This window comes from Zootoca vivipara, chromosome 14 (assembly GCF_965207765.1).
Source record: "Zootoca vivipara chromosome 14, rZooViv2.hap1.1, whole genome shotgun sequence".
NCBI classification, from domain to species: Eukaryota; Metazoa; Chordata; class Lepidosauria; order Squamata; family Lacertidae; genus Zootoca; species Zootoca vivipara.
The window spans coordinates 45,660,788-45,681,532 of NC_142597.1; the positions used below are offsets into that span (position 1 = coordinate 45,660,788).

At 50.9% G+C, this 20,745-nt stretch overlaps 1 protein-coding gene across 1 annotated transcript in view; it reads right to left on the bottom strand.

The window, feature by feature from the left end:
* Positions 1-20,631, bottom strand: part of SUPT6H (SPT6 homolog, histone chaperone and transcription elongation factor) — a 35,019-nt gene extending 14,388 nt beyond the window's left edge. The window contains exons 1-19 of the mRNA XM_088658084.1: positions 20,307-20,631; positions 19,837-19,921; positions 18,628-18,901; positions 17,841-17,942; positions 15,700-15,816; positions 15,392-15,481; positions 14,331-14,473; positions 13,350-13,501; positions 12,142-12,240; positions 11,201-11,330; positions 9,823-9,973; positions 9,021-9,175; positions 8,517-8,712; positions 6,983-7,122; positions 6,758-6,875; positions 5,769-5,845; positions 4,399-4,534; positions 3,587-3,724; positions 2,340-2,507 (exon numbers count right to left, since the gene is read on the bottom strand). Coding sequence (XP_088514210.1) covers positions 2,340-2,507; positions 3,587-3,724; positions 4,399-4,534; positions 5,769-5,845; positions 6,758-6,875; positions 6,983-7,122; positions 8,517-8,712; positions 9,021-9,175; positions 9,823-9,973; positions 11,201-11,330; positions 12,142-12,240; positions 13,350-13,501; positions 14,331-14,473; positions 15,392-15,481; positions 15,700-15,816; positions 17,841-17,942; positions 18,628-18,901; positions 19,837-19,921; positions 20,307-20,520 — 2,685 coding nt within the window. The 5' untranslated portion in view covers positions 20,521-20,631. The remainder of the gene's footprint in view (positions 1-2,339; positions 2,508-3,586; positions 3,725-4,398; positions 4,535-5,768; positions 5,846-6,757; positions 6,876-6,982; positions 7,123-8,516; positions 8,713-9,020; positions 9,176-9,822; positions 9,974-11,200; positions 11,331-12,141; positions 12,241-13,349; positions 13,502-14,330; positions 14,474-15,391; positions 15,482-15,699; positions 15,817-17,840; positions 17,943-18,627; positions 18,902-19,836; positions 19,922-20,306) is intronic.
* Between the last annotated feature and the right edge of the window lie 114 nt (positions 20,632-20,745).

A 20,745-nucleotide genomic window follows, 5' to 3' on the forward strand; every position in this document is an offset into this window, starting at 1 on the left:
TGCCAAAAGGGGAAAACTGCTGGTTGGTTAGTGTCGCTGAAACGATGCTTTACGGCTGTATTGAGCGCACGTAACGAAGGAGTGGGGTGGAGGATTTTTTTGTTGCTGCACCTCTGCTTGTACTGCATTTGAATTCTTTGTAGTGACTTTGGCATTAGGACTGCCACCTTGCATGTGAGAAATAAACGCTGATTGATTTATTGCTGACCTCCAGTAAGGGAAGCTAGTGTTTCCCCTACAGTTCCACGTAGCTCAGTGTTGTCCGCAAGGCTTCAGGCATTCAGTCATTCTCATACAAAGCAGGTGCTCTACCACTAACCTAAAGCTGCTTCCCTGCAAAAGGAAGACCCTAGTCCTCATGATTCTAAAAGAAGATATTTTTATATAAAAACACAGGAAGCTGTCTTCTACCAAGATAGACTATTGGGTCCATATAGCTCATATAATAATAATATTATTATAATAATTTTATTATTTATACCCCGCCCATCTGGCTGGGCTTCCCCGGTCCACTCTGGGCAGCTTCCAACAAGATATTAAAATACAGTAAACCATCAAACATTAAAAGTTTCCCTAAACAGGGCTGCCTTCAGATGTCTTCTAAAAGTCTGGTAGTTGTTGTTCTCTTTGACATCTGGTGGGAGGGCGTTCCACAGGGCGGGTGCCACTACCAAGAAGGCCCTCTGCCTGGTTACCTAGAACTTGGCTTCTCACAGAGAGGGGACCCCCAGAAGGCCCTCGGTGCTGGACCTCAGTGTCTGGGCAGAATGATGGAGGTGGAGACGCTCCTTCGGGTGTACTGGACCGAGGAAGTTTAGGGCTTTAAAGGTCAGCACCAACACTTTGAACTGTGCTCGGAAACGTACTGGGAGCCAATGTAGATCTTTCAAGACCGGTGTTATGTGGTCTCGGCGGCCGCTCCCAGTCACCAGTCTAGCTGCCGCATTCTGGATTAGTTGTAGTTTCCGGGTCACCTTCAAAGGTAGCCCCACGTAGAGCGCATTGCAGTAGTCCAAGCGGGAGATAACTAGAGTGGTGCATGCACCACTCTGGCGAGACAGTCTGCAGGCAGGTAGGGTCTCAGCCTGTGTACCAGATGGAGCTGATAGACAACTGCTCTGGTCACAGAATTGACCTGTGCCTCCATGGACAGCTGTGAGTCCAAAATGACTCCCAGGCTGTGCACCTGGTCCTTCAGGGGCACAGTTACCCCATTCAGGACCAGGGAGTCCTCCACACCTGTCCGCCTCCTGTCCCCCACAAACAGTACTTCTGTCTTGTCAGGATTCAACCTCCAACCACCTCCAGGCACTCACACAGGACCTTCACCACCTTCACTGGTTCTGATTTGAAAGAGAGGTAGAGCTGGGTATCATCCGCATACTGATGAACACCCAGCCCAAACCCCCTGATGATCTCTCCCAGCGGCTGCATGTAGATGTTAAAAAGCATGGGGGAGAGGACAGAGCCCTGAGGCATCCCACAAGTGAGGGCCCAGGGGTCTGAGCACTCATCCCAGGAGGAAGGAGTGGAACCACTGTATGACAGTGCCCCCAGCTCCCAACCCCTCTAGATGGTACAGAAGGATGTTATGGTCAATGGTATCAAAAGCCGTTAAGAGATCCAGCAGAACTAGGAAACAGCTCTCACCTTTGTCCCTAGCCCGCCAGAGATTTTCAACCAGTGCGACCCAGGCAGTTTCAGTCCCATGATGAGGCCAGAATCCCAACTGGAAGGGATCCAAATGGTCTGCTTCTTCCAGGCGTGCCTGGAGTTGTTCCGCAACCACTCGCTCAATCACCTTGCCCAAGAATGGAAGATTTGAGACTGGGCGATAGTTGGCCATATTGGCCGCATCTAAAGATGGTTTTTTAAGAAGCGGTTTAATAACCGCCTCTTTCAATGGGTCTGGGAAGGCTACCTCACAGAGAGAAGCATTCACCACCCTGCAAAGCCTATCGCCCAGCCCTTCTCGGCTAGCTTTTATAAGCCAGGATGGGCAAGGATCAAGGAGACAGGTGGTTGGTTTCACTTGTCCAAGCAGCCTGTCAACATTCTCGGAGGTAACAGATTGGAATTGATCCAATGCAATTTGACTAGACAGGACTCTAGCACTCTCCTGCCCCGGCCCTGCTCCCATGGGGGAGTCTACCTCTTCCAGAATCAGAGAGATTTTATCTGCAAAAAACTTTGCAAAATCAAAGCAGGAGTGCCGTCTACACTGACGGCCAGCAGCTCTGCAGCATTTCTACGACCAGGAGGCAGAGTGAGGCAACCCTCGCCTCAAGGGGGAGACTTAGGCAAGTGCCATCTTTTACTTGTTAAGGCCTTCCGCTTACCTTCAGCAGGTGAGTGCCCTTGCGGGGCCCCAGGCCACAGACGTACTGCAGGAGGGCCTGGCTGTGCGGGTGAGCTATGGCCCGGTTGACGTCCACCCCGACCTCGTTCACGCGGTTGATGAACTCACAGTGCAGGGAGTTGAGCAGGTCCTCCTTCACCACGTGCTCCTGGGGGAGGAAAAAAACATCCATACACCGCGGCCGTCAGGCTCAGCTCCAGGGGGGCAGACAGCAGGGCACAGGGCAGCCCTCATCAATGGGACAGGCACCTTCATTATACACCTGTAGGCACCCAGTGAAAGCGTTGCTCTTCAGCCGGGCCTCTAACTGATGGACATACAAGTGAAACTCGGAAAATTAGAATATCGTCAAAAAGTGCATTTATTTCAGTAATGCAACTTAAAAGGTGAAACCAATATATGAGATAGATGCATGACATGCAAAGCAAGATATGGCAAGCCTTGATTTGTTGTAATTGTTATTATTTGTTGTTAGGCGGGTCAATTATAAATGGGATGTAATTAATGAAATGTAATAGCGATGTTTATTTTTGTATTATTGTAACTATTTGTTTTATTACTGTGGAATTTCCAAAAGAAAGCACTTTTCGACGATACATGTATTCTAATTTTCCGAGTTTCACCTGTAGGATGCCCTTTTAAATGTGTTGTGGGAGGGGGAGTAATTGGGCTGTTTTCATTCTTATTTTTATTATGTTTTCTCTTTTTCATATTGTAATTCTATGCTGTGACCTACCTTGAGATCTGCAGTTGAAGGGTGGGATACAAATGTAATGTAATGTAATTTATGTATTTATTTTACCTGCCTTCCCCTCCATGAGGCCCCAGGGCAGGTTACAACAATATTAGAAAAACCAGTTAGAGTAAATTACAACTAAGTGGGAGTAAGGTGGATCTTAAAATATATCAAAGGGCAAGGGGATAAAGAGGTAGGGACTCAGCATGATTTATTCTGCTTCAGGTTGCAATGGAAAATGACTGCCCTACCCCCCTCAGCAGCCCCCCAACCCCAGACACAAGCCCTTTTCACAGCCGCCCTCTGCCTTCTGGGATTTCAACAGACAACTGAAAGCCTTCACACACCCCCAGGGACTGAACCAGATGTCCAAATGAAAAAGCAGTGCCTCTCCAGACAAGGAATTCTTTACAGATACAGAATTTGACGCTGAGTAAAGGAGGGCAAGTGTTGCCTTCCTTCCACAGGAGAGCTTCTCCCGGCGGCGGTACCTGCAGAGGGTGCAGCTTAAGGCAGAGGATGTCCTCGTCGGAGCTGCAGACCTGAGCGAACTCGATCAGGGGGTCTTGGATGCGGCGGGCGAGGGAGACGGCCTGGCGCAGGACAGGGGGGTAATCCCGGAATTCGGTCTGCAAGAGAATCGCGCCAGAAGGGGTTCACACACCCCTCCTCTTATAACCACACGTGAGGCAGCTTCCCATGACAGCCAAATAATACAATCACAAGGGGGGGGGCGGAATCAGTAGCATCAACGATTCAAACAACTGAAATAAAAGCAGATATCAAGACCTGGGAAAAGTTTTCCTAATAAGTGTGTAGTTTTCAAATTTGCTGTGTTGCTGAAGGCTCCTGGACTCTAACCACAAATAAAACAAAACGCTTTTTAAAAGCTAGACACTACGCAAGAAACTACTGTATTCTTACGTATATAAGACGCCCCCTATTTTGGGGGACTCAAAATTAAGAAAATGGGGGGAGATTGCCCAGAGTTGTTGAGCTTTTTGGGGGGGAGGATTGCCAATAGATTGACCAACGCTGCCAATCGCGCACGTCACATAAACCACCTATTGTATGCCCCCTCCATGTATAAGACGATACCCAATTTTTAACGTATTTTAAATGTCAAAAAACCTCGTCTTATACATGGAAAACTACGGTACCTCATTCCGAGACCCTTGCTCCGTCTAGCTCAGCAGTTCCTACCCTGGCCGGCAGTGGCTCTCCAGAGTTTCAGGCAGGGAACGACAACTATCCCGAGTTTGAGCAAGGGGGTGGGTGGGTGTGGGTGTGTCTCCGGGCTCACCTCGGACTTCTTGCTGTTCATGTAGAGAGTGGCCAGCTCATTGTCCACCAGCTCCACCCCAATGGAGGAGAGCTGCTGCCCTTGGTCCAGCTCGTGGGCAATGCGCTTCACGTCCTCTATCAGCATCTGGGCATCCCTGGCAAAGGGAGAGGAGGGAGCAGGAAACAGCTGAGAGCTTGGCCATGACAGAGAGCGAACCCCAGTTGCAACCTGAGCGGCATCTCTTGACTCCAAAAGGGGAGCTGTGCAGCAGAAGGCATCCTGTCCCTGTCTGGGCATAGTGTTTGCTCTACATAAAGGATGACCACTCCCCTACCTCTCTATCTGGCCCTCAGGACACACCCCGTCACCGGCCCTGTGCCGGACCTTCCCTTGAGTGTTTTTGCCTGGCTGGACCCTGATGACGCCTCTCGTTTCTCTGGATGAAGGAGGCAAAGGGATTTCTGAATGGAGAAACTGGTCTACCATGCAAAGGCAGTTTTAAAATTTGTTGCTCCTCCCACTTTTGCCTCTGGCCCCACCCACCCCGGCATGTGGCCCCTGGCAGGCTGCATCCAGAAGGGAATGTGACCAGCGCTTACAATTAATCAATAGAAAATATAAATATGTGGTTAAAAGGTTGAAAAAAGAAAATAGATTAATAATGTTTAACTTTAATTTTAGTGTATAAGGTGTATATTATAAGCAGAAGAAATAAATATGTGATAAACCAGGAAGGGAAGTTTTTGGGGGGATTTTGAAATGTTAATGTAATTTGCATTTTTGATTATGTTAAAATTTGTTGCAAATTTGTAATAAAAAATATTTTAAAATAATAAAAAAGAAGGGAACGTGGCATTCTGGGTGAAAAGGGTCCCCCGTCCCCTGGCACTGAGCTGCTACTTGCTCATTCCTGAGCAAACTTCTGCTGTTCTTAAAACAGTCAATCAGAAAACAAAAAAGCAAAAACACCAAATATAAACCAGGAGTAGATGATTTTTTTAAAAAAAGAATCAAGCAGAAACCCAAAGGAAAGAAAAAGAAAGAAAATCAAATGCCAGCAAGGCCAAGGGAATCCCCTCTCACGAAGCAACAGAAAGAGGAGAGGCAGGCGGGAGGGAGGGAGCTCCACAGCTCAGGGGCGGCAGCAGAGGAGGCCCTGTTACTCCATCTGGCTGTTTTAAAGTATGCTGAGAGCTGCTTGGAGTCGTGATCGTTTTGTGTTTAAAACAGAAAAGTAGGAGATGAATATTTTTAAAAAAACATGGGATGAGGGCTGAATGTGCTTAGAAGGAGGCATCTGGCAGGGAGCTGTGAGCCCAGGATGCTGGATTGGAGAAGTCCTGATCCTGAAGCAGCAGTCGGGCTCTTTGGCGGCTCAGGAGGCTCACCTGTTCTCTCCTGCAATGGTGACCACGTGGGGCTTCTTACTGAGCAGGAACTTCTTCAGGGTCTCGATATCCTGGGCCTGAGGGCAGAGAAAGGGGATAGAGCAGGGGTCAGCAAACTTTTTCAGCAGGGGGCCGGTCCACTGTCCCTCAGACCTTGTGGGGGGCCAGACTATATTTTGGAAAAAAATATGAACAAATTCCCATGCCCCACAAAGAACCCAGAGATGCATTTTAAATAAAAGGACACATTCTACTCATGTAAAAACATGCTGATTCCTGGACCATCCGCGGGCTGGATTTAGAAGGCGATTGGGCCGGATCCGGCCACCGGGCCTTAGTTTGGGGTCCCCTAGGATAGAGGGAGGGAGGGAGGCAGAAAGGATGCCAGGCAGGAGGACACTGTGACTTTACACACGAAGGCTCCTGAAGCAGGAGATCCGGTGATGGGAAGAAAGCCCTCTCGGCCAATATGGAGGCAGGACTTGTGATGGGCTCAAATTTCCACCAGGGAGTTGGGGGCGGGAAAGGAGTCCCCGCCCCCCCTGGTTTGTGTGGGATTCCCAGGTGGCCAGCAACCCTACGGGAGAATTCTTCAGTTTGGTGCATTTATATTTCACCTTCTTCTCAAAGGAGTTCACTAATTTAATCGCCACAACAACCCTGTGAGGTAGGTTAGGCTGAGAGGCAATGACTGGCCCCCATGGTCACCCGGTGAGTTTTGTGGCTCGAGAGGGGATTTGAACCCTGGTCTCTCCAAGGTCTTAGAGCCCAGGACTCTACCACTAGACCAGAAACAATTCCAGATGGGGGTTGCAGCAGCCCAGGCTGCGGGGAGAATGTTCTAGGCCTGAGACCAGAGACACACCAGCCACCCTCCCTGCACTTCCAGACTGGCGGTGGGAGGAAAAACCACAGAGCGACTCCTTATACCAGAAGCTCCTGCAAGTATCTGGTGGCTTCCTAACAAAGTCTTCAGCGTCTCCCCTCACCTTCTTCTCTCTCTCCTCCTCCCGCCAGGCGTTCCTTCGCTTGGTGAAATGCGGCAGGCGCAGGAAATCCGTCACCTCCCCTTCCCCATTCACCAGGGCGCAAAAGACAGGGTGGTCTCTGTAAGAAAAAGGAAGGACACACCGTTAAGAAAAGCAGGGAGGGAACCCCAGAAGGGCGTTTGGGACGCATCTCTGCAAATGAGCCGCCCCCTGCTGCCTCCATACCTGGCCGAGGAGAAGGCGATGCCCAGCACTCGGATGCCCTTGCCCTGGTTCTCGTCCATGAAGTCGTCGTCTTCCTCCACCTGCTGGTCTGGCCGGTAAGGAGCCGCCTTCAGCCAGTTGTGCAGCTTCCGGCTGCAAGCCTGGAAGAGGAAGGAGGAAGGCGGCTCATGGGCAGGCCCTGGAAGAAACTTCCACCTGGACCATTGGGAGGGTTTCAAAGGATCTAAAGGGCAGAGCTCAAAGAACCATTTTTGGGCTGCATGAGAGCGGTCCCCAAAGGCAGCGATGGAATTGCCTAGGGGGGCACTAAGAGGCAAGGTGGAGGCAAGGGGCACTGGAGGTGGAAAAGCTTGGAATAGCTGGTGTCCCTGGATAAAGTTCTTCTGTTTTGCTGAATTAAATTAAATACTTTTAAGTAGATTATGAATAAATGTCCAATTAACTGTTACTGTTTTGAATTTCATTGTGTTATTAGTCGGTCGTGCAAACAGCTGTTCTGAATGATGCTTTTCATAGGGTAGGGGGGGACTGGGGATGACTTTATGGATCTGAGGGGGCTGTGCCCCCCCCAAAAAAGTTTGGGAGCCATTTCTATGATGTGATTTTATCTCTGGTGCAAATACTCAAAACACAAAGTCGCCCACTGTCACCTGTAGAGGCAAACATCTGGCTCATCCAAGACTTTACAGAACCTTTATCGTCATTAATGATGGAATTCACAGCTGGCAAATACTTCCATGTTTATATATCTATTTATCATTTGTAAAGGAAATCCTTGTATGACTTCATTACCCCTTTGGAGCAATGCTGTATAATTATGCTTCTGTCCTACCAGGCTGTGGCACTTTACAGTCTATGTTTTTTGAATTTAACTTTTATTTCTTTTTGTTACATTTGCATTTCCCTGCAACAACAAAAAAATCAATTAAATATGCAAAAAGGAATGCTCGTTTGTTTGTTTGTTTCTTCCGTACAAAGCAAGGCAGCCTCTCTGGAGAGGAAGGGCGAAAGCACATTGAGAAAAGGACCAGCGTATCTGCCATCACCACACCTGGCGCACCTGGCTCTGGACAGAATCATGCGCATCTGCTTTGCAGGCATTTATTCTGCATTCATGATGCATGTTTCCCAAAGACGTTTTCTTGGCACTGGGAGGTGGAAAGCTGGACGGCACAGGGGGGGGGGCAGGGCGGAAGGAGGTTTTCTCCCAACTCCCCTGACCCAGGTCTGGGATTTCACCATAACTTTTGCTTAACAAAGAGGGGGAAATTAAAACATGGATTCTTCAAGCCTGCAGTAATCAAGTTTGTGCTAAGAAAGCCTGCTCACCCACTCAGGTGTCAGTGATTTTTCAGCTGTGATACCTGCATTGCAGGGGGTTGGACTAGATGACCCAAGGGATCTACCTCTCCAATTCTAGGATTCTTCCTTGAGCAACCATCCAGGCTAGCCATACTCTCCTAGAAGCAGGAGCTGCCTGCCAAGGAGCCTAAGCCAAGGGGGGTTGGGGTGAGCAGCCACCTTGGACACCCACCTTGATGACAAACTCCTTGGCTTCCACCAGCAGCTTGTTCTTCAGCTCCATGGCCATCTGGACGTAGAGGAACTGGTTGAGCGCCCGCTCAATGGCCAAGGTGCGCTGCCGGTTCCACTCCTGCACCTGGTGGCTGAACTCGTCACGATAGTAGAACTGCTTGATCTCCTCAAAGTAGGATTGGTCGTTGCCGTAGCTGGAAAGGGGGGAGGAGGAGGCGGTCAGTGGCTAATAGCCATAATGGCGACGTCATTCCTCCCACCACTGGAAGGCAGTAAAGGCCCCTGGATGCCAGCTGGCTGGGCAACACAAGAGGGGACAGCAGCTGCAGCTGGACTCAGGTCCTTTGCAGCCCTACTTGGGGGCAGACGCCAGGATTGGACCAGGGACCTTCTGCATGCAAGCAAAGCAGATAATCTGCCACTGAGCAACTTACTACCCACCCAATGACATCAAGATTCACCCAGCAGGGAAAAGGGGGGGTGTCTTTAGGCTGAGACTCACCCCTCAACGCCCTTCATGTCGATGCAGATGTCAATGGTCAGGAGCCCCTCGTCCTTGGCCAGGCAGATCTTCAGAAACTGATCGTCCCGCAGTTCCTTCACAGGCTTGTTCTTCAGGTACTTGAAGGAGTAGGCGTAATGGGCCTCGTCCACATCCTGCCGTTTTGAGAACGGGGTGGGGGTGGGAGAGAGAGAGAGAGAGAGAGAGAGAGAGAGAGAGAGAGAGAGAGAGAGAGAGAGAGAGAGAAGGCAACGACTCAGGAGGGGAAGAGAGGAACACCTGCAAGGAGGATCTCCAAGCAGGCCCTCCCAGGACACCCTCACAGCCCCCAATTCCATGCCAAGGTTTTCAGAATTCAGCTATTCCCCTCTCTTTCCCCCTGCCCTGGCCAAGTGTGCATGTTTTAATACGTTCGCCTTCCCTCCAACCCAAGGAAACTCAAGGTTCTTGCTCCCACCACCCTCACAGCAACCCTGTGAGGTAGGACCAGACACACACACACACACAGAGAGAGAGAGAGATACTGCCATGGTCTTTCACTTCCTCTTTCACAGCTTCCGCTTGCTCAACTTTTAAATGTAAGCCTTTGCTTGCTGAACTGTGCCGCAAACAGGTTTGCAGAGTTACTGGCTGGGCCTTGCGGACCCAGGTCTCTCCAGAGCCCAAGCCAAACAGCTCCGCCACCACTACAGCAGAGAGAGCCTTGGCATCAGATTCCCCCCGTTTGCCAGGGAGTTTCTTTTTCTGGCCAGGGGGCAATAATTCCCTCCTCCCAGGCACCACCCAGGCAGGGGCGCTTTACCTTCTTCCCTTTCTTGGTCGGAGCGACGTTGATCTTTGCCCTTTCCTGGAAGGTCTGGCGCAGGACCTGCCGGACCAAGGGCTCGCGGGCAATCTGCAGGGCCACCATGTAGCAGGCCCCTTCCAGCACGGCCTCCGGAGTGGGGAACTGGCTGCGGAGAGCGCCAAGGCAAGGGCACGGCTGGGTCAGGGCCGGGCGCAGGATCACCCCCTTCCTCCAGCTGTTATTCACAACTCCCACCCACCCATTTCCTCCCACCTCCGCCTTCATCACAGCCCACCCACAGGAAGCCTTCTAAAAACGTGCATTATTCAGGCAGCCCTGCCAAACCCAAGAGGCTTTGCCAACCAGCTTCTGTACTGATGTGTCTGATATTTTAAAACTAATTGCTATATTTTCTGGGCTTATAACCAAAGTGAAGTTTATGCCCACTTGACCACTTCAACTGATGGAACTAGCATTGTTGCAGGTTCCGCATTTGTAAGAATAATTTAATGTGGCAGCACATTGCCTATTGCAAACTCTCTGCCTATTGCAAACAGGGAGGTGCCTTTGCAGTACTCTTTTTGGCATCTACTGAAAACATTCTGGTTTAGGCAGAGGTTTAGGCAGGTTGCTGCAAGTTTTTTTTAAATTTTTTAAAAATACTTTATTATTTTTTAAAATACAAAACATACATACATACGAGGAAAAAAACATAAAAGACAAAACAAAATCATAACAAATCATAACAAAACACATAACTAAATCATAACCAAAATCATATTCAAATAATATTTCAAACCATATTCAAATCAGACAGATTATACTACAGAATAAACAAAAATAAACATAATAATAAAATCTAATTTTTCTTCCCCCCTATCACCCAGGTTCCCCGCAAGTTGCAGTCCAGGTTGCTGCAAGTTTTAATCTGCTTTTAGACTGTTGCTAGTTTAACTTTCCAAAAGCCTTAACATTATTGCTGTTAATTGTTATCATCAATAATTTTACGGCTTTATCTTTTTTTCCGTACAGTGCTTTGAGGTCTGCCTGCTTTGTGTGTGTGTGCGTTTTTTTACAATCAAGTGTTGTATGCATTTTAATGAATAAATATTTAAATAAATTAAATGCCAATGCGAGAGAGACCCACAAAGCAGACGCCTGTAGGAGCAAACCCTGTCAAAAGTGATGTTTGTCAACCAAAAAGCACAACTCGGATAACAAGTCACAACTGAATCAACCGAGAAGAGTTTAAGAGCCTGGAAAACAAATAACCAACACGCCCAATGCCAAGACATTTTGAGTTCCTTTCCCAAGGAAGAAACTGAGGCAGGACAGGTCAAAGGGCCCCCGCTCCCCAGCCGGGAGGGTGCTGCACCTGAGCCAGCGCTCCTACCTGCAGACGTAATCCTTGGCCAGCTCCAAGGGCTCAGCTGGGAACTGCTCCGTCTCGTGGCGCTGGTAACTGTCGCGCAAGTTCTCCCCAAACTGCTCGGGGGTCAGCCCAAACTTCTTGGCTAAGCCATCTAGGTGGACAACAGCAACCGTCAGTCACGAGAATATAGGGATAGCCCTGCTGGGGTTAACTGTCACGTCATCCACCCCCATTGTTCAACCCGGACACTGAGGCCCAGTTCTGAGGGCCTTCTGGTGGTTCCCTCACTGCGAGAAGCGAAGTTACGGGAAACCAGGCAGAGGGCCTTCTTGGTAGTGGCGCCCGCCCTGTAGAATGCCCTCCCATCAGGTGTCAAAGAAATAAACAACTATCTGATGTTTAGAAGACATCTGAAGGCAGACCTGTTTAGGGAAGTTTTTAGTGACTGATGTTTTAATTACAGGTAGGTAGCCGTGTTGGTCTGAGTCGAAGCAAAATAAAAAAATTCCTTCAGTAGCACCTTAAAGACCAACTAAGTTTATATTTTGGTATGAGCTTTCATGTGCATGCACACGTATCTGAAGAAGTGTGCATGCACACGAAAGCTCATACCAAAATATAAACTTAGTTGGTCTTTAAGGTGCTACTGATGTTTTAATGTATTTGTAATTTTTTGTTGGAAGACGCCCAGAGTGGCTGGGGAAACCCAGCCAGATGGGCGGGGTATAAATAATAAATTATAATTATCATCATCATCATCACCATCTAGCCCAGCCTCCTGTTCTCACAGGGGCTGACCAGATGCTCCCAAAGGAAGTCCGCAAGCAGGATTCGAACACAAGAGCAGCCCTCGTCTCTCCTGAGGTTTCCAGCAACTGGGATTCAGTACGGCTGCCTCCAACAGCAAAGGCAGAGAACTGACTCACTGCAAAGGCCAAGGGAGCACAGGAGCGGCTACCTACCTAGGCCAGCCGCTTGGCAGATGGTATACATGTCCCGGCGAGACGCCTGCTTGAGCTCCGGCCCCTTCTGCTCTTCGTCCTCCACGTCCTCCCCTTCGCCTGGAGAAGGAGAGAGAGAGAGAGAGGCCCTTGGGAAAATGCTCAACCACCGGAGAGGACCAGGAGAGGCCAGACACACTGGGAACATCAGCAGAGAGCCACTGTGGCACTGTGGTTAAGAGTGTTGAACTAGGATCCAGGAGAGACTAGGTTTCATATCCCCCAGCTCAGCCATGGGCGATCTTGGAAGCCAGCCACTGCCTCTCAGCCTAACCTACCCCACAAGGTTGTTGTTGTGGGGATTAAATGGGGAGAAGAACCACGTACGCCACTTAAGAGCGCCTTGAAAGAAAAGTGGAATATAAATCCAGTAAATAAACAAACAAGAAATCTCAAGGGAGGGAAAGGGGGACAGAGTCAGAGAGGTCCCCTCCTTCCCCCATCCACCCAAGGGGGAAGATTCAGCAGGAGCATCTCGTCTCTCTAGCGCAGCCATTCCCAGCTTGGTGCTCCTCCTGATGGCTTGGGACTACAACACCCATCAGTCCTACAGACAGCATGGCTGGGAAGATGCCTCACAGGGCAATGATGCCCGGAGGAAACCCTGAGACGGGGAGGCTGAACTGACGCACAGAGGCAGAGACCTCCGGTGCGAAAGGAAGGGAAGAAGAACGGAGGGAAGAAGACTGGCTCCCTTTGCGCCCAGGAGGACATTCTCCGGCTGCTATTTGTTTCAGTCCATATTTCAATTACGGATGCATACATTTCAATGCACATTTAAGTGGCTTTTACCCTTCTAACCTGCCTTGAGCAAAGTAATGCTTTTATTATCAATTATAAAAACATTTTCATTTGTATTGCATTGCTTTTGACTTGTCTGATTTCACCCAACCGCTTAGGGCTTTTGGGTTCTTGTTTCTTTTGCCAAATAAGTTTGAGTGATATATCTAGATTTTCTAAATAAATAAACAACCAGACCGAAGAGTGCCAGCCTCTGTGGGCAGCGGCCCAGTTTCAGGGCTTTTGCGACCCACAGCAATTCGCACAGGGAGGGGCTGGGGGGGGAAGACAGCCCTGCAGCAAAGGCGCCAGAGGGGGGAGACGATGGGGCGGGAATGCGGAGACGATCGCCTTAGAAACCAGGCCTCCCCCTCCCGCAAGCCACATACCTTCCTCCTCCTCGCCGTCCTCCCGGACCCTCTTGTGCTTCTTGCGGCTTCCCTTGGCGGCATTCTGCATCTTGGGGATGTCTCGGCCATAGTAGAGCAGGAAGTGGTTGTACACATCCCGCAGCTCATCCATGGACTGCACATCCTTCAGCCTGCCAAAAGAGAAGCACGGGAAGGCATATATATATATATCTGGCGGGAGCCACAAGAAACAGATTTCATTTCATAACATCTACAACACTGCTTGACGGTAAAAGAAAACTCAAAAGTGGTTTAACAAAAGGGAAGGAACAAATAATCCATAAGAACTGACAACAATAACTTGACTTTCAAAAAGTCAAAATAACAATGGAGAATTTGCTAGGCTTCGCAAGGGGTTGTAGCAGGAGGGATTGCAACCAAGAGTTACTGGTTGATTATGAGAGAACAGAGTACTGGACTTTGGGCCTGATCCAGGGACTAGACGACTCTTCAGTTCTCAAGCACAGTTGTAGCTTGGATCCTGGACGTCTTGCGACGTGAACGTTTTAGCTCCTGTACGCCGCAAACCCGGAAGGGAGTGTTCCGCTTTGCGAACGTTCTTTGGAAGCTGAACATCTGACGCGGCTTCTGATTGTGCGCAGGAAGCTCCTGCAGCCAATCAGAAGCTGTGCCATGGTCGTCGAACGTTTTCGGAAGTTGAACGGACTTCCGGAATGGATTCCCTTCGACAACCAAGGTACGATTGTATGTAAGGAGACGTTCCTTAAACTACTTGCAATGTCCCTCTTGTCAGAGTTCAAAATCACAGCAACGACAAGAAAGGTTGATGGCAAAAGGGCAGCCCTGGTCAAGAAAGGAAGACACGGAAAGTTTTCCTCGAGGCTCTTGGGAAGAGACAGGCAGGCCGACCAGGGGTGAACCCTGTGTTTCCATTGAGACAGGGCAGGGGAGGGGCCTGCCTCGAAGTTTTGGCCTAACAGCTCTGAGGAAGGGCGGTACCTCTCCATGTCGGTGGTGTCCAGGGCTCTGATGCCGTCTGCCAGAGGCTTGTCCGGATCCGCAGAGATCTGCTCGTACTGGTAGGCCTGCATCTTCTCAAAGAGCCTGGTCAGGTTCTGCTTACGGAGCTTCAGCTGGGTCCACTGGGGAAAGGAGGTTGGGGGAAGAGAGAGAAAGGGAGGGAGGTTTGCTTAGGGCGGGCTTCCTCAACCTCTGCCCTCCAGATGCTTTGAGACTACAATTCCCATCATCCCTGACCACTGGTCCTGCTAGCTAGGGATCATGGGAGTTGTAGGCCAAAACATCTGGAGGGCCGCAGTTTGGGGATGCCTGGCTTAGGGTCCCCTGACTACCTTCCCAGAACCATCCCACCGACTTATCGCTTCCAACTGGACTTCCTTGAGTAAGGAAAGCAGCAAAGAGCGAGAGAGGTCCCTTTGGCCGGCGAGCACAAGAAGATGGTGGTGGGTCTGCACATGGAAGATGCAGGGGGCGGGGGCTTCCTTCAAATGATGGGGGGGGGCTTGGACACCCACTTCTTGCAGCAAAACTGGGAGAGGGAAAAGAACGAGAGACTCCTGGCCAGGGTCAGGTTGGAACCGAAGCAAAGGGCTTAGCTAGCTGGCTCCATAGAGGGAATCGTGTAGGCGGCCATGATGGCTCTGTTCTGCCTGCACAGTTGGAGGCAGCCATGCTTCTGAACACCAGTCGTTGGAAACCACAGGCGGGGAGAGGGCTCTCGTGCTCAAATCCTGCTTGCCGTTTCCCCACAGGTTATCTGTGAGAATAGGATGCTGGGCTAAATGGGCCCCCTTTGGCCTGACCCAGCAGGCTCTCTTCTTATGTTCTTTTGAACATCAACACCCCACGACACCCGATAATCTGGTTGCGGTCATTATCGTTTGCAGAGGGAGAGACCCAGGAGGGTGCACCCTTTGTTGAAAGATAGCCCTCTCTTGCGGTGGCCAGGGAGCATGGTCTCAGGGGAAGATCCCACCAACGAGCGGCTACGGAGCAAGGACAGACAAATGCGCTTCCCTACTATCTTAGAGCAGAATCACCTTCTCGTCCCACTGCCAGACTCGCCACAGGTCACTGATGTGCAGCTCTGGCTCTACGTACTCCTTCCTGTAGAAGGCGATGAACGGAACCTGGGGGGGGGGAAGAGATGGGGAAAGCCCATTAAACCCAAGGAGGGAGCGCTGCTGTTCATGGCAGGCTTCGGCACCCGGCCACCTGCCAGGGATTAGGGATTCCAACTCCCACCGGACCCTGTCGGCGCGGCTGTGCTTTTGGACTCCAGCTTCCACCGGGGAAAGAAACCGATCGACCCTCCAGGAAGCAGCTCAGCCGCCCCATCCCAGCTCACCTCAAAGTGTTGGTTCCTCATGAAGTTCAGGGCCTCTTTGATCTTCTGGATGGTGCTGGGGCCCTTGCGGCTAAAGCTGCTGCTGGCCTGGCCGCGGTCCAGGTAGTCGGCACTCTCCTGGGGGGGGGGCAAGGGGAAGGCAGGGGAATCAGCTGAGAGAGACGGTTCTTACAACCACAGAACAAATACTATCTCTGAGCATGGCAACACCCACCCTTTGGAACTCCCTGCCTATTGACACCAGGCAGACAAGTGTCACCGCACTCGTTTCAAGCACCTGCCAACAATCTTTTTGTTCAGGAAAGCCTATCAAGACATGTGGGTTTGGCATGCATTTTAATTATATTTTTAAATTTTAAATTAGCTGAAGCACATATTTTTTGTTCGGGAAAACTCAGTGAGACACGTAGGCTGAGAGTTAGCTCAGTTGGCTACCGCGTGGTGCTGAGAACGCCAATGCCATGGGTTCGATCCTCATATGGGCCACATATATTCCTGCATTGCAGGGCGTTGCGCTAGATGACCCTCAGGGTCCCTTCCAACTCTGCAGTTCTACCGGTATGATTCTCAGTTTGACGTGTGATTTAAGCCAACTGTTAGGGGGTTCTTGCGACTACTCTAGAGTAACGACGCTCCGCATGCTTGTCTTTAAACAGTCTTTATTGGTGCAGTCTATTTACAGTGAAATTGGTGTGTAAAACATGTCTGCTCAGTCTGATGCAGAATCCGGCACTGGACCGCCCCTGGACCTCCTCCAACATAAGAGTCTCGGGACAGCAAATCTCTTTCCCCTCCTTCTCCTGCGTACAGTGGTGCCTCGCTAGACGAATTTATTTCGTTCCACGGGTCTTTTCTTATAACAAAATATTCGTCTAGCAAATCCCATAGGAATGCATTGAATTTTTTTTAAATTTTTTTTGCCCATAGGAACGCATTAATTGAATTTCAATGCATTCCTATGGGAAACTGCGATTCGCTAGACGAATTTTTCGTAAAACGATTCGTCTAGCGAGGCAACCTCCACTAGAAAAAACCTTTCGTTAAGCGGAAATTTCGTTAAGCAGGGCATTCGTTAAGCAAGGCACCACTCTAATTCCAGAACCGGAGGAAAAAAGGGTCTGCGCTCCATGTTTTCCTTCTCCCCCCTTTCCCCCTCTCTCTCTTCCTCTCTCCTGTGTAGTAGGGGCTCTCCCATGCTGCCAGAGCCCTGTCCTTCTCTCTCCACTTCCTGACTGGACTCCTGAGCATCCTCGCTGTTATCGCTGCTTGTGGAGGAGCTGCTTCTGATGAGGGGAGGAGGATCCCTATATTCTCTTCCCCTTATACCAACTGTTTACTTTAATTGTATTTTTAATGTCAAATATCTCCTCCTGTTCCACTGTCCTTAACGGTGCCCCGGCCCAAAGCCCCCACCTCAGACTCCCATTCTTGTGTGCCAGAGACAGCCGAACCTCAGCCCGGTTGATGCCCAGCTGGCAAAAACACAACCCTCAACAGAAGGCTGTGAAGGAGAACTCTGGAAAGGCAGCGGCAGCGGGTGGCATGTGATTAATTCTCTTCAACATTACAGGCTCTGCATGCTTAGAGTTGGTCCAAAATGCAGCAGCGGGACTACCCACCATCCAGGACTGCATTTAAATTTCATACAAAGAGTTTTTGAAACAGCTGCACTGGTTGCCAGCTCGCTTCAATGCCCAATTGAAGGTGCTCAAGTTAGCATTTAAAGCTCTAAACGACCCAGGCCCCAAATACCTGAAAGACCGCCTCCTTGGGTGCTGAGATCGGCAGAGGGGACCCTTTTGGTACTCCCTCTGCCCTCAGAGGTTTAGGGGGTGGCAGTCCAAAAGAGGGTCTTCTCTGTGGTGGCCCCTCAGTTGTAGAACTCCCTCCCCAGAGATGTGTCTCTGGCACCTTCATTATACAACTTCCAAAGGATGCTGAAGATGCACGTCTTTTGACAAAACCCACCTCAATTTTATGCCTGTTAAGCTGCTTTGCTTTGTTTTCAATATTAGTTTGGAGGCTGCAACTCACCCTGGGGCCTTAAGAGTGGAGGGGTAATAAAAAACCCCCACAAAACCACAACAAAACAATAACAACATCGAGACATGTTCTACAGCGTTCCAAGAGCACACCCTCACCTGCAGGGAGATGGTGGGCATGGCAAAAGCATTCCGGTAGATCCAGTCGGCTTCCTCTTCCAGCTCGTCATCTTCGGCATTCTTCACAGGGATGGAGCGCAGCTGGGAGGAGGAAAACAGGGTGCAAAGGGGTGAGGTTTGCTGCAAGAGGCCTAAGCGGGTCAAGGCTGCATTTCATGACCTAAGCCTAGAGAACATCTGTGCCCCCAGATGTTGCTGGACTCCAGACCCCCAGCAATCTAGCAGGGCCAGTGGTCAGGGATGAGAGTGATGGGCGCCGGACCCCAGCAACATTTGGGGGGCAGCCACAGGTGTCCCCCCACCCTTGCTGTAAATGGAGCAGGTAGTTTCAGCAGCTTGAAGGGGAGAAGGGAGAAGCATGGACCAGCGGCGTCGCTAGCCTTCTGGCTGCCTGGGGCAGCAAACCAGAAGGCACCATGCTGGGGGGCAGGGCACCCGTCGCACGCATGCGTCACGACGCACACCGTAGCGGGTTGCCGGGGGGCGGTGCTCCAGCGCCCGGATCCTCAGAGCACTGCCGCCGGCAACCCGCTCTGTAGCGCAACGTGTGCTTCTTCCTACTCAGGCGGAGCGGCGAGGGGCGTCAGCGGCCACTGCTGCTCTCTGGCCCGCCCCACCAGGAAGAAGCGAGGGGCGAGGCCAGAAACACTGGGGCCTCTGCGATGGCGGTCGCGCCGCGGCCACAGTAGCGGGGGGCTCCGTGCTTATTGCCCCGCCCCCTTATTGCGACGCCCCTGGCATGGGCCGGACAGGCAGGTCTCCTCACCTGGAACCTCTCGGGCATGTCAGTCACCCGGATCTCGTTGTCCTGGTCAGTCAGGTGGCTGCTCTCCAGCTCGCTGGGCTCATACATTTCGAAAATGCTGCGGCGGCTGACGCGCTTCTTGGCTGTCTTCTTGGGCCGGACGCGGATCTCCCCTTCCGTGTCTTCGGGCTCGTAGTCGTACTCGTCTTCCAGCTCCTCGTCATACTCGTTGTACTTCTCGAACTCGTCATAGTCAAAGTCCACTCCAAATATCTCCTGAGCCTCTTGCAAAGCGCTGGAAGAGGACAGGAACACCATTATTCGACCACTGAAGACCCTCACTGTCGGGGGGGGGGGGAGAAGGAAGGACAGAGGGCAGCAGCTGACTTGCCCACAAAGAGCCTAATGCCAAAGCAGGCCGATTTCCACATGGAAAGGGAGCTGGGCAACTCCAGGGGCCACTGCAAGGAAAAGCATTTTGCAGAATTGTAGAGGTGGAAGGGATCCCCAAGGGTCATCTATTCCAACCCCCTGCAATGTAGGAATCACAACTAAAGCACCTCTGGCAGATGGCCATCCGACCTCGGCTTAAAGAGCTCCAAGGAAGGAGAGGCCACCATCCTCCGAGGCACTTTGTTCCACTGTCAAATGACTCTTACCCCCAGGAAGCTCTTTCCCTGAAGGAGCGTCTCCACCCCCATCATTCAGCCCGGACACTGAGATCCAGCACCGAGGGCCTTCTGACGGTTCCCTCATTGCGAGAAGTGAGGTTACAGGGAACCAGGCAGAGGGCCTTCTTGGTAGTGGCACCCGCCCTCCCAGCAGATGTCAAAAGAACAACTACCAGATTTTTAGAAGACACCTGAAGGCAGCCCTGTTTAGGGGAGCTTTTAATGTTTGATGCTGTACTGTTTTTAATGTTCGGTTGGAAGCCGCCAAGAGTGGCTGGGAGAACCCAGCCAGATGGGCATGGTATAAGTAATAAATTGTTATTATTATTATTCCCTAAAGTTTAGCTGGAATCTCCTTTCTTGCAATTAGAACCCTTGGTTTGGGTCCTGCCCTCTGGAGCAGCAGAAAAGGGGCTTACTCCATCCTCCATGCGACAGCCCTTTGGGTGTTTGCAGATGGCTTCCACACCACCTCTCACACCCAACATTTCCCTCTGGCGGGGGTTCCCTCCCCGCAGTCAGAACTTGAAAGAAGGGCCGTGGCCTTTGGCCGACTTACACGTCTGTGTATCCAGGGAGCTTCTTCCTCCACTTGGGCTTCTTCAGAGGCTGCCCGTCGTCATCCACAATGAAGTCATCAATGTCTGGAAGAAACAGCAACGGCCGCCGCTCAGAGGGGTGGCTGGAACTGGGAGCTCCCCTCACCCCACCCTTGTCTTGACCAATTGATCTATGCCCAGTTGCTGGTGCATTTCTGCCAGCCCCCCCCCCCCAATCTGGGGCGGGGGGAGGTCTGGAATATACTCCTACTTTGCCATGGGGGTTCCAGCCTGAGCAAAATAATCTAATGAAATAAGAAATATGTTGCTCCCATGTTAGATAAAAGCTCCACTGTTGTCCCCAAGGCTGGCTTCTGAATCTTCCCAAAGGCCACTAGCTGCCACTGGCTCCTTGGAACACTTTCCTTCAACAAACAGCCCTTCCTATCATTTCATCCAGTATCCCAGAGGAGCAAGCCTCAATACTTACCAGATTCATCTTCCTCCTCTTCCTCTTCTTCCTCGGCTGCGGCAACAGGGGCCTCGCCGCCCTCTCCCCCGTCCTCGCCCTCCCCATCCTGGAAGATTTCTTCAGCAATGGCTTCCTTCTCGTGCTCCTCCTTCCCATAATCCTCTTCTTCGTCATCCTCGTCATCCGACATCTTTTTCACCCGCCTGAATTTTTGCTGCGGAGGGGAATGCATGTTGTTTGATCAGTCTGCGGGCCCCTTGAGACAGGGACTCCCCACACCTTCCAGGGATTCAACAGGCAGCCCCTCATCTCCACACCCAACACAACCTATCAGGGACACTGTCTTTCCTAACCCCGTTGCCTGTAAAGGGAGGCCTTCACCCTGCCTGGAGATCATTCAAGATGTAGCAGAAGGCAGGGTCACTGCTGTCCAGGGCAGCTGTCTATCAGCTCCATC